Source organism: Magnolia sinica, chromosome 5, assembly GCF_029962835.1.
Source record: "Magnolia sinica isolate HGM2019 chromosome 5, MsV1, whole genome shotgun sequence".
Taxonomy (NCBI): Eukaryota; Viridiplantae; Streptophyta; class Magnoliopsida; order Magnoliales; family Magnoliaceae; genus Magnolia; species Magnolia sinica.
This window is the reverse complement of record NC_080577.1, coordinates 11,568,278-11,590,313: the sequence shown is the minus strand read 5'-3', so window position 1 is coordinate 11,590,313 and position 22,036 is coordinate 11,568,278. Positions and strand designations below refer to the sequence as shown.

The 22,036-nt window shown below is 39.6% G+C and overlaps 1 protein-coding gene and 1 long non-coding RNA gene across 6 annotated transcripts; both read right to left on the bottom strand.

The window, feature by feature from the left end:
- Window positions 1-293: 293 nt before the first annotated feature.
- LOC131245440 (uncharacterized) lies at window positions 294-21,556 on the bottom strand. Of its 5 annotated transcripts, XM_058244916.1 has the most exons (8): window positions 20,668-21,554; window positions 15,269-15,508; window positions 11,368-11,457; window positions 3,847-3,996; window positions 3,560-3,702; window positions 2,184-2,313; window positions 606-732; window positions 294-555 (listed from the first exon to the last, which is right to left on the bottom strand). In XM_058244916.1, the coding sequence occupies exons 1-7, from the start codon at window positions 21,217-21,219 to the stop codon at window positions 607-609; spliced, it is 1,431 nt and encodes a 476-aa protein (XP_058100899.1). In that variant the 5' UTR covers window positions 21,220-21,554; the 3' UTR covers window positions 294-555; window position 606. The 5 variants fall into 5 exon arrangements, 4 of the variants coding, with proteins under 4 accessions (XP_058100899.1, XP_058100900.1, XP_058100901.1 ...); XR_009170876.1 differs by lacking the exon at window positions 2,184-2,313 and having other exon boundaries at window positions 20,668-21,556; XM_058244917.1 differs by lacking the exon at window positions 294-555 and having other exon boundaries at window positions 575-732; window positions 3,560-3,684; window positions 20,668-21,553.
- Window positions 9,480-11,311, bottom strand: LOC131245441 (uncharacterized). Its single transcript, XR_009170877.1, has 2 exons — window positions 11,171-11,311; window positions 9,480-9,781 (listed from the first exon to the last, which is right to left on the bottom strand). It is a non-coding gene; the product is annotated as an uncharacterized LOC131245441 (long non-coding RNA).
- Window positions 21,557-22,036: the final 480 nt, after the last annotated feature.

Sequence of the window (22,036 nt, the reverse complement as noted above, 5' to 3'; positions counted from 1 at the left end):
ACAACCTAAAATTAGCTCGAGCTAAACCATTCAAATCACGAGCCCCAATTCAGATGGATCATAATCAGTGGATTACACTGATTTTCATATACAGCTAACCCATCAGTGGATGATGACCTACCTACAGTTGGTCCCCACAATTTGAATGGTTCACTTGAGTCAAATCTACCCTGGGTACACAATTCACTACAGCTGCATATCAACCATCACACTTTGCTGAGTATGGAATAACTCCTAAGGTAACCAACATGTATAATGCAGACTAAAGGAATCCCATTCAATGACATGTTCACACCAGTTAAAACGCCCATACCAGTTTTCATTAAACCCAATATAATCAACAGCTTTACAGTAACAGTGGCAAACAGGCAGCAGATGAAACATCCTTTTCATGCTGAATAGCCGAGCAGAATTAGCAAAGATTTCCAAGAGATGGCCCCAACAACAAATGAGGGGATTAGCATTATGTCATAGATATATATTGAAAATTTTATCTATATTTTTGGAAGATATGGGAGAGTATATACACTTGCATATGTACAGGTGTGTGTGTGTGTGTGTGTGTGTGTGGGGGGGGGGGGGGGGGGGGGTGCGGGCGGTCGGAGATCAAAACTCAACACCAGTATTCAACTGAACAGAGAAAGAAGTCCTGCCAACATTGCTGAGAGGTGTTTCAACTCTAATCACAAACCCTGAGCTTCCGACATTCCCATTCCACTTTGACCTGCCAAGCTGCAGTTCACCAATTTTTTATTATTATTATTTAAATGTAAAACACGAATTTTATAACATGTAAATTGCTCAGTACAATTTACGGAGTAGACCCACAAATTTGGGAAAATGGGAATATTGCCCCAAGCAAAGATAAAAGACATAATTATACTACGAGTAGTGCAATCGAATGTAGAGAGAGTCGTTGAGAGATATCAGGAAGGGAGAGAGTGATGCCAATAACCCCTGCTGCATACATGAAAGGCACAAGTTCTGTAGGACACACTGTCATGTCCACGTGACCCCACTCCATCCATCAGTTACGCCAGCTGATTTTAGGACTTGCCCCAAGCGTGAGATAGATGCAAAACTCAAGTGGGCCACGCTACAGTAAACGGTAGTAATGGAAACACTTAATGTTGGAACCCATCTGGACCCACCGTGAGGTTTTCATGCCATCCAACCCGTTCATAAGGTGATTCAAACTGCAATGAATGGAAAACACAAATATCAGCCTGATCCAAAACTTCTGTGGTCCCTGAGAAGGTTTCAATGGGGAGCATTCAATCCCACTGTTTCCTGTAATGTAGTCCACTTGAGTTTTCGATCTGCCTCACTTTTTGTCTCATGTCCTGATATGAGCTGCCAAAACTAACGGAGGGAGTGGATGTCAATGGACATCCGAGGTGGGCCCCCACAGAGCTAGCATAGCGGAGTACCATGTAATTCGCATTCAAGAGGGAGAAATCGGGGAGAGAATAATCAGAGAGCCAAGCTGGCTTTTTGCAGCTAAAATCTTAGCCTTTTCCTCTCTTTTTGCAGGTGAAATCCTAACCATGAGTTGGATAACAACCCTAGATAACCGTATTTTCCTTTAAAATGTCTCCCCATGTCCTTGAAATCATCAAAGTTCTCCACCTAAGGAAACTAATTATGGGGGCAAAAATGTCTGAACACTACTCATGTTATGTATATTATAGATGTAGCAGATCCTTAGCCTCTGGAGGCATGGCATTTTTGTGCCTCCACATCATTTTGAACACATGGCATGCATGGATAAGATTGAAACCGTCCATTTCTTGCTTAACGGGCTGTGGTCCAAAAAACACACAATCTTAAGATAAATCTAGCCCTTTGCTTGATGGCATACAAATGGACACTAAGAGACAAGAAACCGGCAACGGCTCCCACCAATCAAAGACAACTTTGGTTAAGAGTCAATCTATGGCTGACCCCACAGGATGTATGGTTTGGATCATCACATACATGTTCCACATGCGTGGTACACAATCTAGAGACACAAAAATGTCGTGCATTTAGATGAGGAGAATCTGCTCCCTAATTATAATTGCATACCATCACCAGAAAATAATAGGTGCTGACAAGCATAAACTAGCATAGACGTCCAAATCTAGAACAAACATGTCTATAAGCACATCAAGGTGGTCAAGCACATTATCTGAGAAACTTACAGATATTGATGCGAATGCGGAAGGATGAGCTGTGTAGGCACAACCACAAATTAGATTTAATTTCTCCTTCACAGAATGGATGAGTTCTGTCCGCAGCCCAGGATTGCTTCCACCAAACGTGGGGCATATGCTGACCAGTGTAACAAAAACAGAAAATGTAAGCCTAATTGGCATGCAAGTTCTTAATTTCTTCAAAGACGAAGGCAGGACAGTAGCAACATGTGGAAATCTAACAAGGAATTCAGTGTTTTATAAAACACGGTACTCCGGCCCTTTTGTGGATGAATGATGTCAACAACTAGATCGGAGAAACCACCTGACCAAAAAGATTGAATATCTTGGCTCGAACGGATTCTTTCCCTGAATGGGTCTCTTTTAGTGGCGCAACAAATTTCGTCAGGAGGGCCTGGTCCAACCATCTGGTCCAGTCTAGATCTTAAAACACTGGAAGAAACTAGAATTTACTAATACAAGAGAAGGGTGTAAAGGGGCTTAGATCAATAAAGAAATGATGGTTTCAGCATGCATTGCTTTTCACAGATGCAGGGAAAGGAGGCCCGACTGGATGGTAGTTCAGTAAATTTCTAAAACTAGGAGGTCTTTTGCAGTTTCATGACAAACTGGAGTGGTTGGCTCTATAAGTTGAGTTGATAATCTTATCTATGCTCATGCTCTCTCGACAAGGCAACAAGGAATGGGCAAATGAGATCTATGGGAATCAGGAAGCAAATGACGAGTACTGTTCGCATTGCTACTGAGCAAATGGAGTAACTGAAACCCGTATTTTATGCATCTGAGTGATTATTATGTTCAAAGGAATGGATACATAATTGACATCCATGTTTTAAAAACTGGATCAGAACAGCTAGTTGGAGCAGTATGGACCAGAACTAGTGGCAGATCCAGCCGGGTCTCTATAGGAGCTGCTTTTGGATTTGTACCACCTAGGTCATATGGGTTTTCTGGACCAACCACCAAATTGTTCGATCCAGGGGATTTCGTTTATAACTTGCAGACTTTTTCTTTCTGATTCTTTAAGCAATTTTATTATTATTATTTTTTTTTAGCTTGTTAGTACATCCACTTTAAGCAATTGTAACTAATTCAATTACACCACATCGTGATGCCACGTGTTGACCTGGTGGGACCAGCAGTCAAACTGGTTGGGACCAGCCATCCCACAAAAACAGGTGGGCATCCTGCCCAGGTATCAAAGCATCGGTTGAAATAAATAATTGATAAATGTGAGCAAATGGAAAGATGGATGGTTGGTTTAGGGTATGTTTCAATACTGAGGTCTCAGGTTTGAGCCCAGCTTACCTATCCCCACAAGAAAAAGAAGTAGAAGAAGAAGAAGAAGACAGATGCTTGGGTACCTGAATTGGATGGTTGGTCGCACCATGAGGCCTGATCTTTGCCAACATAACGCTTGCACAAGTCCCAGCGAAAAGGATTTGTCAGGCCACTGCACCATTGGTGTAATGCGTGTGCCCCGCTTATTCTGCAAGAGAAGTAAACGCTAAAACCTGCTTGTGATATATAAAAGAACAAGCATAGGGCATAACAGTGAGAGATTTGCAGAATAGTCCTCGTCATAGTTATTGAACATAAAATATCCTGTCATGTTAACTTGGTGAATATGGTATCTTTACAAATCACTAACCTTGCATGAGAAGCTAAATCTCATTTCTCCTGGATATTGACCTTGAGCTTGAAGCAGACCACCAAAAACAGGTAGGAAAGCACTGGTCGTCAAACCCTCTCCAGATACATATGTAAATTGCCCATTTGGAAACTGCAAGTCCATGAATGACTGAAACAAGAGATCAAGTTAGAAACACTAAAAGGCCCAGAGACACCAAGAGCTTTTGCAGGAGCATTGTATATTTGTTTCCATAAAAGAAAGACCAACGAAAAACTCACTAGTAGGGTCCTTTTCATTCAATACAGACATCCAATAACTTTTTATTTTATTTTATTTTATTTTTTAAAAATGTGTTTGCTGACACTGTTTATCATGAGCATGAGTCTAGAAGCTTTGGAATTGAAATGAAAAGAATAACACAAAACTTAAATTAAGGATCCATAAAATAATAGCCCTATGTGACAATTGTATCTCACACAGTGAGACCCTAACCCTTCAACTGGAGGACTTTTTATAAAAGAACTGAATGGTTGGTTGTACAAAACAAAGAGCAGCTGTATCTCACATTATGAAACCCTAACCTTTCAACTGGAGGATATTTTGTAAAAGAAATGGACGGTTGGTTGCCAAACAAAGAAATCGACGACCAAATTTATTGACACCATTCAACAAAAAAATTACTAAATTTACTGATAGAATTGAGATAAGGGGAGAAAATTCCCAATATGAAGGGCCAAGTGGCCCACCCCTTCTTTTGCCAATACAGCGGCTATATCGTTAGCCTCACTCCCCATGTGAGTAAACAATATATTTAGCCAAGAGGTGAGGAATGTAATTTTTCGATAGAATTGAGATAAGGGGGAAGAATTCCCAATATGATGGCCCAAGTGGCCCACCCCTTCTTTTGCCAATACATCAGCTATATCGTTAGCCTCTCCCCACGTGAGTAAACAATATATTTAGCCAAGAGGTGAGAAATCTATTTCATTGAAAACATAATGATATCCCAGAGTTCTGAACTAGCTGTTTTCACCCATTGAATGACATTGGAGTCATACTCCATGATGACCTTTCTATGAGTCCTTCCTCTCCTGAATGCCAAGAGCTTCCCAAAGAGATAAAGCTTCCGCTATGTGAGCTGAGGATGGGGCCTGAATAGGCAGTCGGTTTACTTAACAATCTCTTACCTTCTTCCAAAGTCCTCCAAACGAATGGTTAGGATTGTCCAATCCATGTGATTGGGCCGATTGGGCTCTAGCCCATCTAAGCAGGGGCCTGTCAAGTAATCAGCTTGGATTTTGTGGACAGGTGCAGCATGCCCTCTGTACAAAATCCAGTCAGCAATAAATAAATTGAGGTATGCATATTTAACACCATGATCTGTCTATTTATGTTAGTCGCCCCTCGTACCTGCTGCCTAGGCAACATCTTCAGTCTTAATGGGATGACGTAAAAAATAAAATAAAAAATCTTCCTATGAAGATCATCTCATGAGCAGGTCACATGCCAGATCCAAAGTTCGTGTGTATTCAGAATGAGGAAATGGAGGACCATCTGATCCTACACAGGAAATTTTCTAGTCATTTTATGCAAATTCTGCAATCCTTTAAAATTGATTAGGTGATGCCTAGGTGGATCCAAGGTTTTCATGGCATTGCATCTGACAGTGGAGGAGGAGGTGCTTATGGTGCCTTTCCCTGATGACGGACTATGGTCGGTTTGGAAGAAACTCAGCAACAGAACATCCTACAATATAACTGATCAGAACGAGGTGGTATTGCAAAGGCTAGAGGCAGGGTTCTAAGTTAGCGGTCAGGGTTCAAAACCTTGCAAGGTTGAAATAGGTAGCAAGAAGATTGTGGTGTGGGTCTAGCTTCATCTTAGAGATGATTTCTCATCATATTTGCCTGCAATTTCAGCTTTTTGAGCTTTTCTTTCTTAATATAATTTACGTTGCTCTCAAGGAGGAAAAAAAGCAGGTCACACCAAATCCAAGAAAGGTCATTGCTTGCTTCACATGAAGTGTTGTTTTTTCTTTTATTGAAACATGGGTCACAAGAAGACTTGCATAAAATTCAGATCGACCAGAGCAGTATCTCCATGCAGTTAATACCAATCTCTTGCTGCTCGAGGAACCTTAAAGAAAACAGTACTGAAAGAGTGGGCAACCTGGAGCACCCAAGGATACCACATTATTAGTAAATGCATTTAAATGGAAGAACAACGAATACATATATGGCAAGATAACCATGCGAACCAGCATTCTTGGACATGCCAACCCATTCTCTTAAATCTCATGAAATGTGCACGTGCATGAACACGCACGCGCGACCGCACACGAACACACGAGCACATGCGCGCGCGCGGGCACACATATGGGTTTTTCTAACGTCCCCACATTCATGGGGATGCTAGCAATGTCCCCTATCCTTTTGAATGACATGTGGTATGCCCAATCATCAATCATTCAGTACTAACAATGGGAGCAAGACATGGTGCAAAAATCATGTCAATCAGATGATCGTAACCCGTTGAACAAGGCCAATTTGTTACAACCTTCCATTGTTCATGAGCCATACATCACACAGTTAGAATAATCAAACCAAACTGCTACTTTCGAATCACAAGCAATTCGAAGTGGGATCTATCTAGTAGATGTTTCAAGATGACGATTGGAGCTATTTTGTTTCTCCATTCAATCTTGGATGTCCATTTTCCATGCTATTGATCGGACGCTTAGCACCATCCAATTGGCATGATTTTACACCATGGCTTGTTCCTAGTTGTATAAATGAATGAATGGTTCAGGTCGATGATAGGTCATCCCATGTGCCATTGAAAAAGATAGGGGACGTTGGCAAAACCCTGTGCGTGTGTGTGAGTGTGTGTGTGAGAGAGAAGATAACAAAAAATTTGTTGATCAGCAGTGATCAGAAAGAACAACAAAAAGATACATGGCAGGATAACCATGGCAAACCAGCTTTCTAGGACATTGTGCCAAAACTATTACAACTTACAACTGCAGCTGAAGCTGCTGCTCATTCTCTTAAATCAAATGAAATTCAATACCATTGTGTGTGTGTGTGTGTGTGTGTGTGTGTGTGTGTGTGAGAGAGAGAGAGAGAGAGAGAGAGAGACGATAGCAAAAAATTTATCAGACTGAGGGATACAGGATACCCATGCTGAAATTCAGCAACTCCGACTGAGATGATCACCATAAAAACCATCTATTAGTAGGAGGGTTGGAAATTCTGTGGATGAACTTTCCTCAGTCTCTCTACCATGCTCTTGCAAGTACACCCACTATGGTTTACTTTTTGAGAATTCTAGAAAATGAGCAGAAAAAGAAATTCTTTCAAGTACTTGCTTATACCAATTTACTATGCCATGTTCGAAGCATCGGTACCACTACAAGTTTTGCTGGTCGGGGATACGGAAACAATATCGATATTTCCAATAATATCACTGATAAATGGAAATGTGGAGAAACATGGGGGAAAATGGTGAAATTTTTAGTGAAACTTCAGGAGATGCTAAAATACACATATTTGCTTATTTATGAATAAAAAAAAATTGCAAAAAGAATGCATACATAATAAGTTTTCATTTAATGGGGCCTAAAAACATGAACCGTCATAAGAGATTAGTCCAACACCATCCCATTTAACCATCCAAACATCCATTGATATTTCAGAATATCGACAATGCATGATATTTTGCCAAGAAATCATCAACGGCTAGAAAGGAAACAAAAGATTGTGGTCTCAATATCGCGAATGTTGCAATAACAATAATATCAAAATATTATCAATATTATCATGACAAATTGAACACTACATACAACCATGTGCCCATAAAAATTTTGAAATGGAATTTTTTTAATAAATAGATTTTTGGTGATATCAATACATTGGTGATATTATCTAAATACCACCGATACACTTGTCATACAAGCGACACCTAGAATTTACACAGCCGAAAATATTGATGATACATTGGCAATATCAATACAATAACAATACAAGCAACACTTGGAATTTATACAGTTTCAAATATTGGCGATACATTGGTGATATCGATACATTGGCAATAATTAGCAATACATTGATGATACCTGAAATTTCTGATACTACTAGTGTTATCGGTATCGTTACCAGTGTTATCGGTATCGTCGGGCTGGAGATAAAGATAAATTGGGGATATTTTGATGATATTGGGGATATTTTAAACAAAGTGTGGCTCTTATTTCAGAATAAATCAAATATACAGTCAAATCAGTCCCCCGAGACATGATTTTGTAAATATAAACATCAAGCTAAACATTTTGGAATAAAATGTCTTTTGAATCAAACACATGGAAGTGGGTTCTATTTACTTTCAAATAACCAAACCCAAATTTATGATGCCTCAACCTCTTGACCTATTTGATTATTACGTGTTCTACACATCGTGAAAACCAAATAACATCCTTGAATTTAGCTATAAACCACATGATAGTGAAAGATACATTGTAATAACACTATTTTGAAAGAAATGGGCAACATAAACTCCTGTTCAAACTTCAGATTTACCAACCAACTTCGAAAGAGAACCATGTTATAAATGAATCTAGAACCAATGTCCAATTTGTGGTTTCAGAAAATCAATGTGCATTACATTCCCAATTTTCAGAAATTTAAGCCTTTCTTGTCAAGTATACTTTCGCATTTTAGTCACATGCATGCCAAAACAAAAAAACAAAATTTAGCTCCATAACTACCGGCAGTATCAACATTTAAAAATATGTAGCTATGGCATTGGATTTTCCTAGTTGAAGACAATAAAAGTAACTTAATGACAAAAATTATTATAGATGTAGACTTAGGTCATTCAAACTTTCTATAGCTCTGAGGACTCATCTAATCGCATGCTTCCTTGAGGGCATATTTGATGCAGGACAATTAACAACTTGCTCTAAAAGCTCGAACTAATAGAGCATGGTGAATTAATCCTTTTATCTCATAGCCCAGGCCCCAAATTCACGGATTAGGTCCTCGGCGGAACCCTCCTCATAGGCCCCAAATCCATGGGTTCCGCCTCACACGGGCCACGAATCACATGGATTCCGCATGCCGCCCACCCCGAGTGTGCCTCCGCATTAATTACCCCCGGTGAGGAGTCTTGAGCATCCTCTCTGATACCAATCAGGACAATTAACCACTTCCTCTAAAAGCTCAAACTGATAGAGCATGGCGAATTAATCCCTTTATCTCATAGCCGATGCCCCAAATACATGGGTTAGGTCCTCGGCCAAACCCTCTCGTGGGCCCCAAATCCATGGGTTCCGCCTCACATGGGCCCCAAATCACATAGGTTCCACAGGCCACCTACCCCGAGTGTGCCCCCACATCCCACAGGCCACCCCACTCGAGCCCGGAGTAAAAATGCCCCCGCATTAATATTCCTACAGTCAAGCACATGGAATCACATTGATGGTGTAACATGGCATACTTTTGACATCAATTTCGAGTATTCAAGCAATGGCCCACATTAAAGAGAGAGAGAGAGAGAGAGAGAGAGAGAGAGAGAGAGAGTCCAGCAGATTAACAATCTTGAAACAGAAATTATGAAAATAGAAACACTTCTCCTTAAAGAGATACTAGACCAATGGATGAATCTAAAGTGGTCATCATTGAAGAGTGAGACTGAAACTATTTCATCCCCTTAGGTTGCTAATGCATCTATATCATCTCCAAAGTAATTGTAATATAATCCATTAAATCATCAAAGCAATTATAGCATAATAAATTCCAAGCAAGCAACTCAGTTCAATAACAGCCCTATGACGACGGCAACTTGGCAAGCTAGTTAACGATGAAACACCATGTCCTTCAAAGGCTTCAACTATCTTGAGAGCTATTCTCATTTTTCTTCTTTCTTAGAGTGTAATGACTTCGTCAGTCAGTTTCCATCACTGGAGTAGGAGAAGGGTGTCCCATATCCGTTACGACTTACGATACGGCCGTATCGACCAATACGTAACAGTAACGGTCGACACCGTTACGCAATACGGGATCGAAACGGGCAACCCCCCGATTCCCCTAACCGACGGCTCTCTCTCTTTTCCTTCCATATCCCTAACTCCTCCAAGTAAAAGCTCCTCTGATTCTTCTCTCTCTCTCTCTCTCTCTCTCTCTCTCTCTCTCTCTCTCTCTCTCTCTCTTTTCTTTTTAGTTTCCCTCTTTCTTCTTTTTCATTTCCGGCTTCGAAAATGGAATAGACTTCACAGCCACGCACTTAAAATTAATTTTTTTGTGTTCTGCGGTGCACGCTGAACAGTGCACTTGCACTGTTTTGTTACACGGTCCGCTGTAATGTCTATTTTCCATCTAACCTGTTAATTGGGTCACACTGACGTGGATGAAGGGAAAACACACATGTCAACTTGATCTAAAACTTTTGTAGCCCCCAATAAATTTTTAATGGTGGACGTTTAATTATTGTTGTTTCTTATGGTGCGGTCCACCTGAGCTTTGGATCTACCTCATTTTTGGGCTCATGCCCTAAACTTATTCAGCAAATGGATGGACGGTGTGGATATAACACATTCATCACAGTAGGACCCAAAAAACTTTGACACTCGTATGCTACACTTCACAATCCGAGTCCCGCCTAATTCGGGTCCTTAAAAAATTGTACACGAGACATGTATTAACTTAAAATTTACTAATTAAATTATGAACTGTAGTTGCTAACTCACAATGCCAAAATCAAATTGTTTGAATAGTTTTATTTGTTAATTTGTGGACGCTTATTTTTTAAAATAGAGCCTTTTGATTTTTTTTATGATTCACCATCCAATAAATGTCCACCAATTCATAAGTGGGATAATGCCAATAAATTGCATGAATTTGAGGCTGATTTGGGGCGTGGATTGGTCTTCCAAGTCAGCCCCAAATTGGCAACGCCATCTACCTGAATTTAATTTCATTTTTTTAAAGAACTATTGGCAGAAATGATATCAAATTGTCAAGTATATAAATTATATATTTAGAAAATTAAATATATGAATTTTGTAGTCAAATTCAGGTTATCGGGTTCATAAATTCATCAGACAGTCCGATACAACTTCTCACCAAAGAGTAGACTGTTACACCACCATAAACATGTTCCAATTTATAAATGAATGCATATTTGGAATGCTTATAATATTCCGGATTTAATCCATATTTTTTCATTTTTTTTGGCAAAAAAAAATTTTGCACCGTTACAAGCCGTTACGCCCTCATATCGCCGTTACACTCTCGTATCCGTATCGGTATTGGAGGGCACCATTATGCCAACTGATACCGATACGGGATACCTTGAGCAGGAGCAGTTCCTACTAATTTTTCTCCTTGTACTAAAGATGCTGGCAACAAATAGAAACAGAGGATGCAGCTAAAATACATTGACCTTAGAACAAATAACGTGATTCAAAGTCTGCTGAACTTGTTAGTGAACATGATAAAATATAACTTTCAGTGTGTTCCATTACACTAATAAAACATCTGAACTTACACAAGCCAATGGGTTGAGACAGATCATCGACATCAACAGCCATCTTCTGTGCTTTGACCATACAGCTGGACAGAGAGAATGCATTCCATTCTGTAAAGAAAGATCAAGATGATATCTCATTGAGTCAAAGAAAAGAAAATAATTCAAGGTAAAGCAACTTTGAACAAAAGTCCTCTTTTTTTAATTTTGTGAGAGGCATTAGAGCAAAAGTCAATTTACAATAACTAATTACAAGTCAAGACATGATCAATAATTAAGCAATGCAGTTCAAATATTTTGGCATGGTCTTATTCAAGTAACAGATTTTGATGGGAAGATGATAAATCTTTTCCAAAATGTTGATCCTATTGTAAAGATTAAGATCCTGGAAAATTAAGGGCATTGGCGCAGGCAGAAAAAGATGGTCAGACTTGAATCATGTATTACTTCTTATTTTCAGTAGGTAAGTTGGCATCAAACTCTTAACTTCGAGGGTGAAACGCAAAGCACCCTCCAATGAGCAGTGAGTGATGCAGAACCAATCCAATCATTGAAAGGGTCAAGAAGAGGACTCCATTGCTAGCCAATTGAAGATCAGGGCCAATTCAATGGTCCAATTCGTTTGAGGGGCACGCAGATCCAATCGGTTGGCCAACAATATGAAGCAATTGGACTGCGGGGCCCATGAATCCAATTGGAGGTCTTCTCTAGGGTTTATATACAAACCACGTGATGTATTTTGGGGTGTTCTATAAACCATACAGCCCTTAAGCCATACAGTTGTATACACAGTCTTTTAGTATCATTTGGAGTCTCTAGGATCATCATCATCATCACCACCACCATATCCCAACTAATTGGGGTCAGGTACGCGAATCTTATTCTGCCATCCCACTCTATCAAAGGACCACATCTCAGTTAAACCATAGGCCACCAAGTCTTTTCTTACTTTTGGGCCTTCCCCTCGCCCTTTTAGAGCCTTGAATTTGAAACAACTCACTTCTTCTAACTGGTTTGATCCCCTTTGCACATGGTTAAACATCTGAGTTTACATTTCTCATCTTATAACCACTTGATGCTACTCCTAAGTTCCCTCAATGCATACAATTCTAATTCTATCCTTCCTTATCCTGCCAGTCATCCATCTCAAGATCCTTATTTCAGCTACACCCATCCTATGAATATGTTGTTCCTTAATTGCCCAAAATTTTGTCCCATAAAGCATTGGCTAATAGCCACCCAATAAAAACTCCACTTCAGCTTGATTGGTATGCAGCGATTACATACAACTCCAGAGGCACGTCTCCACTTCATCCACTCAACTCTAATTCTATAAGATGCGTCCCTCTCAATCTCTCCATGCTCATCAATTATCAACCCTAGATATCAAAAATGGTCATTATAGGGCACTTCGTGTTCATGAATCTCAACTAATTCCTCATTTTCACTCCTATTGTTACTAAAATTGGATTCCATATATGCCTTTTTAGTCCGACTAATTTTAAAAGGTTTAGATTCTAAAGCATCCCTCGCATCCATCCATAATTCTTGTTGTGTTTATCCCCTCCCTCATATTGTCAATTAAAACTATGTCACAAGCAAAAAACATATACGATGGGACCTCTTCCTATAAGTACCTCGTTAACACATCCATAACCAATGCAAAAAGACATGGGCTCAATGCCGACCTGGTGTAAAACTGGTATTTTGAAACTCACTTAACCCTCCACTAGTAGTCCTCAAGTTTGTTACTGCTCCCTCAGGCATCTCCTTAGATATGTCAATATATCCTCTTGAAACTCATTTCCAACACCCACTAAATTAACTCTCTAGGGACCCTATCGCATGATTTTTTCGAAGTCAATAAAGACCATACAGAGATCCTCCTCTCAATTTCTCCATCGGCTGTCTAAGAAGGAATGTACCCTCAAGACCTTCCTACCATCAATTCAAATTGATTTTCTAATACACCTATCTCATGCCTAAGTCTTTGTTCAATCACTCTCGCAAAGTTTTATAGTATGACTCATAAGTTTAATACCTCAATAGTTACTGCAACTCCATTTGTCTCCTTTTTCTTATAAACAGATACGACACTATTTTCCCCCATTCATCTAGCAGTTCTTCAATCGTACAATCTACATTTAATTATTTAATTATTTCCTTTAGTATAGGAGTATATTTAGGAAAGGTTGTGTGGACCAATATGATTTAAGTATAGGCTGTATTTAACTGTGTTTTCATTGTAAAGAAAGCTATATATAGCCATACATATGGATCTAAGGCAGCAAATTTATACACTATTCAATTGCTGAAAAAGCTTTCTCTTGTTTCCTGTGTCTGGAAACACCCTCTAGAGGTGAGACTCTTCTAGAAAACCCAGGGATAAGACTCATTTGTAGGTAATTTTGTGGTGGGATTCCACACAGTTATCCTTCTTTTTTTATTTTTCTTCTCTACTTTCTGCCGCAATTGAATTGGAAATCAAGTTGGTAGCATCTAGAGGTGGATTTGATCCCCTAAACTGGTACATAGTCAAGTTCTCTTCAACCAATTTCGATGCAATCTTACTACATCGATGAGCTTGACTACTAAATACTTTTTTTATGAAAGATGAGCGACTTTATTAGAAGGGGGCAAAAAAACCCATGAAAGAAGACAAGCAGGAAGAGAGAGAGAGAGAGAACAAAACAAAAGGGGGGAAAAGAAAAAAAGAAAAGAGGGAGCCAACACACAAAAGTAGCTGACGAGAGTGAAAGAAAACAAAAGGCTACACCCCAACCCAGGCAGCAGACCCAATTACAGCACCCAATCTCTGAATAGAATAAAGACTTTGGAGAAAATCACGGCAGAAGACAGAGAAAGATTCCTGAAGACCATTGTTTCTCTCCACCCAAACCACCCAAAAGACAGCAAGCAACAAAACCCACCACTTCCTCTTGCCGAATTTCCCTCCGCCCTCCGCATGCCAAGAGCAGAAAAGGGGATCTACTTTGGATGGCATTTCCCAAGATACACATGCCAAACACAAGACGCTCCACCAAATGTCTAAAATAAAAGGACAGTGGATAAAAAGATGGTCCGCCGTCGCTACCAGATATCTCAGAAGCAAAGAAAACGTCACATGCCTAGGCAAAAATTTAGCCAAGACAATTGTAGTGCGGCAGACAATGTCAAGGGCTAAGAAACATCAAGGTTATCTGAGACAAATATCATAAACAGAATTGATCTGCTGTCAGATTGGAGAGAAGCAATTAAATACTTGATGATACATGCATCTCTGATATAGAACTAATAATCCATCATAGAATAAAGCTACAGATTGCCTCTTCCTTTGCTGAATGCCTTCAAGTCATCAGAGATCTGCTGATTGCACATTCAATGCAGTTAGCACTCTAAGGTGTAGGTGTTAGGTCCAATCCAAGAACTCGTACCGATGTTGATCCTCATGCCGGGCATAGACAAACCCCCTTATTGGAAGCATGCCTCCAACTCAACAGCAATGTGTCAAAATAAAAAGAAAAAACAAAAGGAAAGGAAAAAAAAAAAAAGAATTATCAATTATTAATGATGGCGAAACGTTTTACTCATTCAAAAGTTACATCTATGCCCTTGTCTCCAGAAAACATTGAACATCAGAGATTACATCAAATATATACGGCGAAAAAAGGCATCAATACACAACTTAGTCAAATGTTACAAATAAAAACTACTGAGCATATCTCTTGAATTTCATAGCATAGGATTGAAGTTCAATAGCGAGCCAAAACTAACTTCTGCTAACATGCAGCTACAACAATGTATGGTCAATTTTATGCAGTTTCCCTTTAACACAAGCAAATTAATCAGCAAAAAAATAAAAAATCTATGCACATAGAAACCCCTACATGCACCATCTGATAAAACAAAGCAATGTTATTACCTTCCGATCAAAACCATACCAAAGCAAATGTTGCTTTGATAAATGAATTGGCAAAAGAAGTGTTGTGTCTCGAACAAACAGCAGTGGTCCGAGCTGAATAAGGAAGAGAGGGGAATTCTCGTTTCCCGAAGTGGAACCTCCATGCGATGCCTCTGCTCGCCACAAGTCCCCCTTTGCAACTAATGAACTCTCGATGTCATTCGTTCTACTATCATATGTTGATGTAATATTAATGCTCCCCTGCACAATTTAGAATTATCTTATTGCCCAAATTAATACATAACATTCCTAGTTATTGTGCAAAGCATAGAAGACCAATTACTTTCACACTAATGAAACAATAATAATGCATCATCTCCCAAAAAAAGATCACTTATGGGAAGTCTGCATCCAAAAATACAAGAAAAGAAATTCAAGAATGCAAAGAAGCAATTTGAAACCGGAAACGGCCAATGCTTTAAAACCCTGATCGTACAGACAGTTGGATCAGTTTGGGCTGGAAGTCCAGAACCAACCACAGAAACAGGTTGTGATACCTAGAGAACAACTTTGGGCAAGATACTGTTTGAAGCATCCGGTCCAACTGGTCGACAGATCTGGGTTCGGCATTTCACCTGGTTGAACAGTCCAATTCAACTATTTGTTAGTAAATCTTTTAAGATAAATTTTGTGGGGTTTGATTCGAAACCACGATCAACAATATACGAACAAAACACACTAACAACTAAAGGAGAGGATTTTATTGCCTAGCTTCTATTATTTTTATTTATTTATACATGTGATGGGTTGGGGTATTATTTATACATGTCACAAGCCCAGTCCAGGTTTTAGAACATTGAGAAAAGCTGAGGAACGAGAATCCATTCAACAGAGAATTGATGCCAACAATAATAAGCCACCAAGAAACAAAACTTACAGTCCCATCAGATGAAAATCACACTGCTCTACGTGATAGGGCTGACAGCATGACACCGTCTACTTTTGTAGAATTTGACCCCATTCAATCTATATCTTGTCAATAACAATTAAGAGCCTTGCATTCCATTCAATGTCACATTTATCAAAACTAGTATCGACTTGCAGGGAAAATTCTATTTTCATTGGGTCTGTGGAACCAGAAATGACCCAACCCTGGTCTTCTTTCACCTCAGCTAGAGTAAGACATTTTTTTTTTCATTTTACCATGGACTAGAATAAGACATTTTTCCCCTACCTGAAAGAATGAGTGCAGAAAAAATGCCCTGGGCAATCTAAGGCTCTAGGCAGCCAGGCTGGTAACCAGGCACCTACTGAATTGGGTGTTTCCAAGAAAGGCACAAGGCCACTGATCCTGCCTTGAAAGAACCCTTTAGCTGACAGGTTGGCCACTTCTAATGACTCACCCACAGGATGTTCAATGTTGAGAAGGCTGTCTTATTATAAAAGCGCAATAGAATTTTGAGATTAATTCTAACTATCGCATGTATAATGACTGGTTAGAAAACCGATATTTTGTATGCATAGCTTGTGGGTGAACAAGGTGAATTAGAATAGATAACTATTTTTATTTAGGGATATTTGTATATTCCCCCCTCACCTTTCTGAAATTTTTAGATTCCTCCCTCACCTTTTGATATTGAATTTACTTACCTTGAGGTTTCTAACAAGTGTAAATGCCTCCCTACTGTCACTCGTCATTAGCAGTGTCATTGTTGACGCAGCTTTTGTGGTTAAAGAGATGAAAAATTACCAAATATTGAGAAGAAACAATGCCCTCTACGTTCGCACTCACTTCATTTGAAACTGAACATGATCACACACATGAGCGATTGACGCACGTGTCATTCTCCATGCGTACAACATGGGTGTTTCAGATCCGGGCCTTCCATGCCTATATCATGAACATGATCTAGACCAAAAATAATTTTAATCCAAGCCTGAGGGAGGTCAAAATTATGAGGATCGATTGGATGGCATATAAACACCATGGTGGGTTCTACACAAAACTGATGGTTGGCATTCCATCTTAATTGTTTGCTGTGGTGCAACCCACCTGAGTATAGGATGATCATGATTTTTGGGTTCAATGGTTAACATAAGGCAGCGTATCAGATAGACAGGGAGGATCTCATGAAAGTTCCACCCACTGGCTCTCAAACCCCGGAAGATACCTAGCGCTAGTTAAAACAGCACAGCTGTTCATGAAAACGTCTTTGACATGAGCCTCACAAGTCATACTAGCTGTCTTCTCAGAAAGCGACTGTGTAATGATAATGTAAGTTCAAATGTACAGTATTTACCATACATTCGGGGATGTTTGGAGCTCACTCATTATTTGGATATGGAATCCAAACCATGGATCAGGTCCAGCTCCTCAAGTTCGCCAAACAAACCAAGGATAACCCCAATTCAAAAGTCGGGTGGGACACCCAACAGCAAGCAATATACGATCGCCCCTAAAATCTAATTCATGTGGTGTGGCCCACCTGAGTTTTGGATTGGCCTGAGTTTTGGTGTGTCACGTCATCCTTCTGGGGTCCACCTGATGAATAGTTTGGGTGTTAGATAAAGCATACATTGGACCCCACATTCATCTGAAAGTCTATGATGTATGCTCATTTCCCAATGTCCCCCCATTTTTTCCTTTGGTGTTGGCCCACCTGCGTTATGTATCAAACTGGATCTTGGTGTCTCATATCTATGCATACATTCCTAACATGGGTGGGCTCATCTAGCAGACGGGTTGGAAGGAACTAAAATATCCAGGCAGCCCCTACGCATTTCGAGTGTTGGAAGTACGTGATCATTCTCGATTCTCCAAGAGAGGTTAAAAGCATGGAAAGAAGCTTTTTTCCCAAACATTAAGATGGTCTTGAGGATTTAACGATGATCCTAATCTTGCTTATTACAGTTAAATACAAGTCATGGTATGTTTTCTTTCCACTCTTATAAATTGATCTACAAGGTGATAATAAATCATCCTTTCAGAGAGTTTGCTAAAGGGGGTCGTATTGCATATGCTCCACAAAATGAACAGTTCATATCACTGGACCAATCACCACATGGCCTGACAAGTGGCAATACATGCTAGATCCAGATTCAATTACAACAGAGGCAAAAAGAAAAGAAAAGGAGTGAAAGTGGAGTTTCTGTCAGGGAGTTACATGATATTCGAGCAGCATATTGCTTGATATTGGAGAACTTAGAATTTGCAGGAGTGGCACAAACAAACTCGAAATGAACTGAAAACATTAGGAAGCGCGTTGTTTACATGTCACATTTTGAAAATAAGAATGGTTGAACGAACAGAACCTCTGATTTTTTGGATACTCTTTTGTTGAAATAGGACCATTGGATACTATTCATTTTAATCATCCAATAAACATCCACTAATCTGATGTTCTTATTAGCAAATAAGAACAACTTTTAGTTCAAGATACATTTAAATTGGAGATCATGATTTAAACAGTTTAATTTGACTTGCATGCACCCGACATGTGTAATTTCTAAGTAATTTACTTGTGCCCATATCATTGATCATACTCTAGTAAAGTATCAAGTTTTCCTCTCTAACGCCATAACATTTTGAGAATTACTTGATACTTTGGCAGGGTGTAGACTATACACAGGCCCTTGGAAATGGTACAAATCGTAAGTATATTAATCAATCTAACCGTCCAAATCATGTACACCAATGTAGGTAGTTCATTTAGATATCATAAGCTTTGATTTATGCATTTTTGTTGGATTTGAACCTTTGATTATATTTTTTTGGTCTTTACGTATTAGTTGAACTTTATGGCATCATTTAGTACAAATTTTATTACGTATAGTATCTAAGGTGGTATTTCAACAGTTTGATTTGAGATAAATTTGTGCCATGTAGACATTTTTCCAAGTGCCTGCATGTCATACAACATGCTCTCCAGAGCATCAAAGTTTTTTTTCACCTCTATAGGTGTTCCATGCCAGCTTCCGCTACCAATAGGTGTTCTTAGCTTACTCAGAAACGAAGACAAGAAATGGTAAGTGAACTCGATAACATAAGTTTTGACATCACCTCTAAAACATGAATTCTAAATACTTGTGAGAGATCCAAGCTCCTCATCTGTTGGATCCCGCTGTTATGATTCTTGGACACACAAAAAAACATGATAGCATTCATATTATATGGCCCACTTGTACACATGAATTGGGTGGTTAAGTGAAATCAATAAATGGCTCTTATTACATGTGCCCTACTGATCAATAGACTAGCCTGAATTTTATGCTAGGGTATGGTCACTGTGTACCATACCTAATGAGTGAGCCGGACTTGTGACACATGTACCATGTTCATGGATGTCTGACACATGTGCCTCCCGCTCATGTGGGGCGGTATTCACTGGATCAATGAATGGACGATGTTTCAAATCATGTCGGTCTTCCCAAATTGTGGCGGTCACTTTCTCTTTTCGGAGGATATTTTAGTCATTTCTCATTTCATTAATGATGTTAGTGCTTCATGGTTACCGACACTAACGGCGATTGTGATGGCAAGGGGCATTTACAATTCTCAGAAAACCTCAAGGAAGATAAATACAAATATAAAAAAGTGCGGGAGAATCTACAAATGTCAGAAGCATGAAAAGGGAATATACAAATATCCTTTTTATTTGTTGTCCTTCAAGGTTACAAGTTAGGTTACAAGTTGCTAAACTTAATTAGAAACCTTGAATTCTTATTAAACAAGCTTACAAGGTTCTTTTAGGCTGCACTTTGATGCACAAATGAATCAGATTGTGAATGTTCAACTTACTCGAGAGGAAATGAAAGAAGAAGAAGAAGAAGAAGCCAAAAAAATTTGTGATGCGTTGTAGCAATCATAATGAGAAAGCAGCCCTCCAATTGCAGTTAGATTTTTCTCAAGTCCAACTTCAAAGTATTGTAATTGCAATTAGGAGCCTGCACTCTAAAAGATGAATGCTAATGAAGGAAAACAGAATTTGGTCACTCCACTTCATTAGACTGTTAATTGCAGTTAGATCCACCAATGCATCCAAACGGACCCTTCAACCTTAGTGTTTAGGCAAGCAAAATACAAAAGGCAAGATTGAGAAATGTGAACCTTTAAATACAGGCAAGCAAGCAACATCTGCAAAGGGGCTTTTTTTTTACTGGCACTTGTTTCCTTCAAGAGCCTTTTCTTTTATTCAAAATTATCAGTCCTCCCCTTTCTAGTAGATAAATTTCAGTAATAGATTCTTTAGTTCCAATTTGAATTTTGGAATTCCCTACATCAGATATCCATCATTCACCATGATTTCATCAAAAGGAATAAATTTTTATGCATCTAATAGTAAATATATGGTAGAACAGTCTGAATAGACAGGATATTATTGGAAAGAAAAAATAAACAACACAGACTTCTAATGATTTACCTGCGGCCGTCCAAAGTGCCCCGAAGGTTTCAGATTCAAGGCAATACTTTCCTCTTCCACAAATTCGTCCGAAACAGCTGTTGATCCCACGAACCCGTAATCTCTAACCCTCTCTCCCACCAATCCAAAAACCTCTTTCCGCTGATCAAAAACGCCATCTCCCTTCCTGCTCTCCAGACCTACCATAACTGCCGCTCCCTCGTTCTCGTCCTGCCGGAACGGTGACGGCAGCCGCCTGAAAAACTGCTGAACGACACCGTTCAAGCAAGCCCCAAACTCCGCCCCAGCCTGTCCTAACCTGTTCCCCATATCGAAGATTGCAGAAACCCCGTTAATTCCCGAATTATCAGCCATCAGATTAAAATCCCGTTTTCCAGAGATATGGCTCGAGAAATCAGCATCAAAGAGATTCTGATGATTGGGCCATGGGAAGGAAGGAGGGTTCATATGAGAGTGGAGCAGACCAGTGAAGCCCTGCGCAAGACGATCCGCGAAATCGTGGCCGTGGCGCTGCATCTCTTCCCAAGCCTCGAACGATCTTTCGACCGACATTGGGAAGAAAATAAGGTTCTTCTCCCTCAGATGAAAATGAATTAGGTTTTTTTTTCAGCTAGGAGTTGGAGGAGATCCCGGCAGTGAGAAATTAGGGTTTTTTCATCTTTTTTTAATATCTAGGAGTGAGATCGTGGTAAGGAGATAGGGAAATTAGGGCTTCTTTTTCTCTTTGCAGATTGATAGAATTGCAAGAACGAGGAGACGAGAGGGTTGGTCGGGAAGGGGTCAAAAGTGAGAGACAGGAAAGCAGATAAGAGGCGAGTTTTTGCAGTCAGTTGTATGGTGTCGAAAGAGGAATCGAATTGTACCGGAGAGTGTTCGTGAATGCGCAGGGAGCGTATGTTTGGGTAAGTTGTATGATGCTCGGATAGCGGGTGGCGCTTGATACACAGGCATTCGGAAATTTTACACGTGGCAAGCATTAGCCGAAATCAAACCGACTAAACTGTGGACCCACTGTTGCTAATCATGGTCCCGATATCAATTTGCTTGAACAATACTAACCTCTAATTAATGGGCAATTGTTTGTTGAAACGGGTCCACCAGGTATTTTTTTAATTTTAACCATGAAATAAACGTCCACAAATCAGACGGTCAGATGAGCCGATAAGGATAATCTTTAGCTCATCATATACCTAAAGTTGGAAAATAATTTGGACAGTTAGTATTATCCATCACACTCGGCCAGAGTATCAAAGTTGCTGTGTTTTTGGTAGGCCCCAGAATGCATGTTAGGACAGGTGGACGCATCTGGACCGAAAATGCAGCAGGGTTATCTTTCAATCGCGACCGGTGGATGCTGATATTTGGAAAC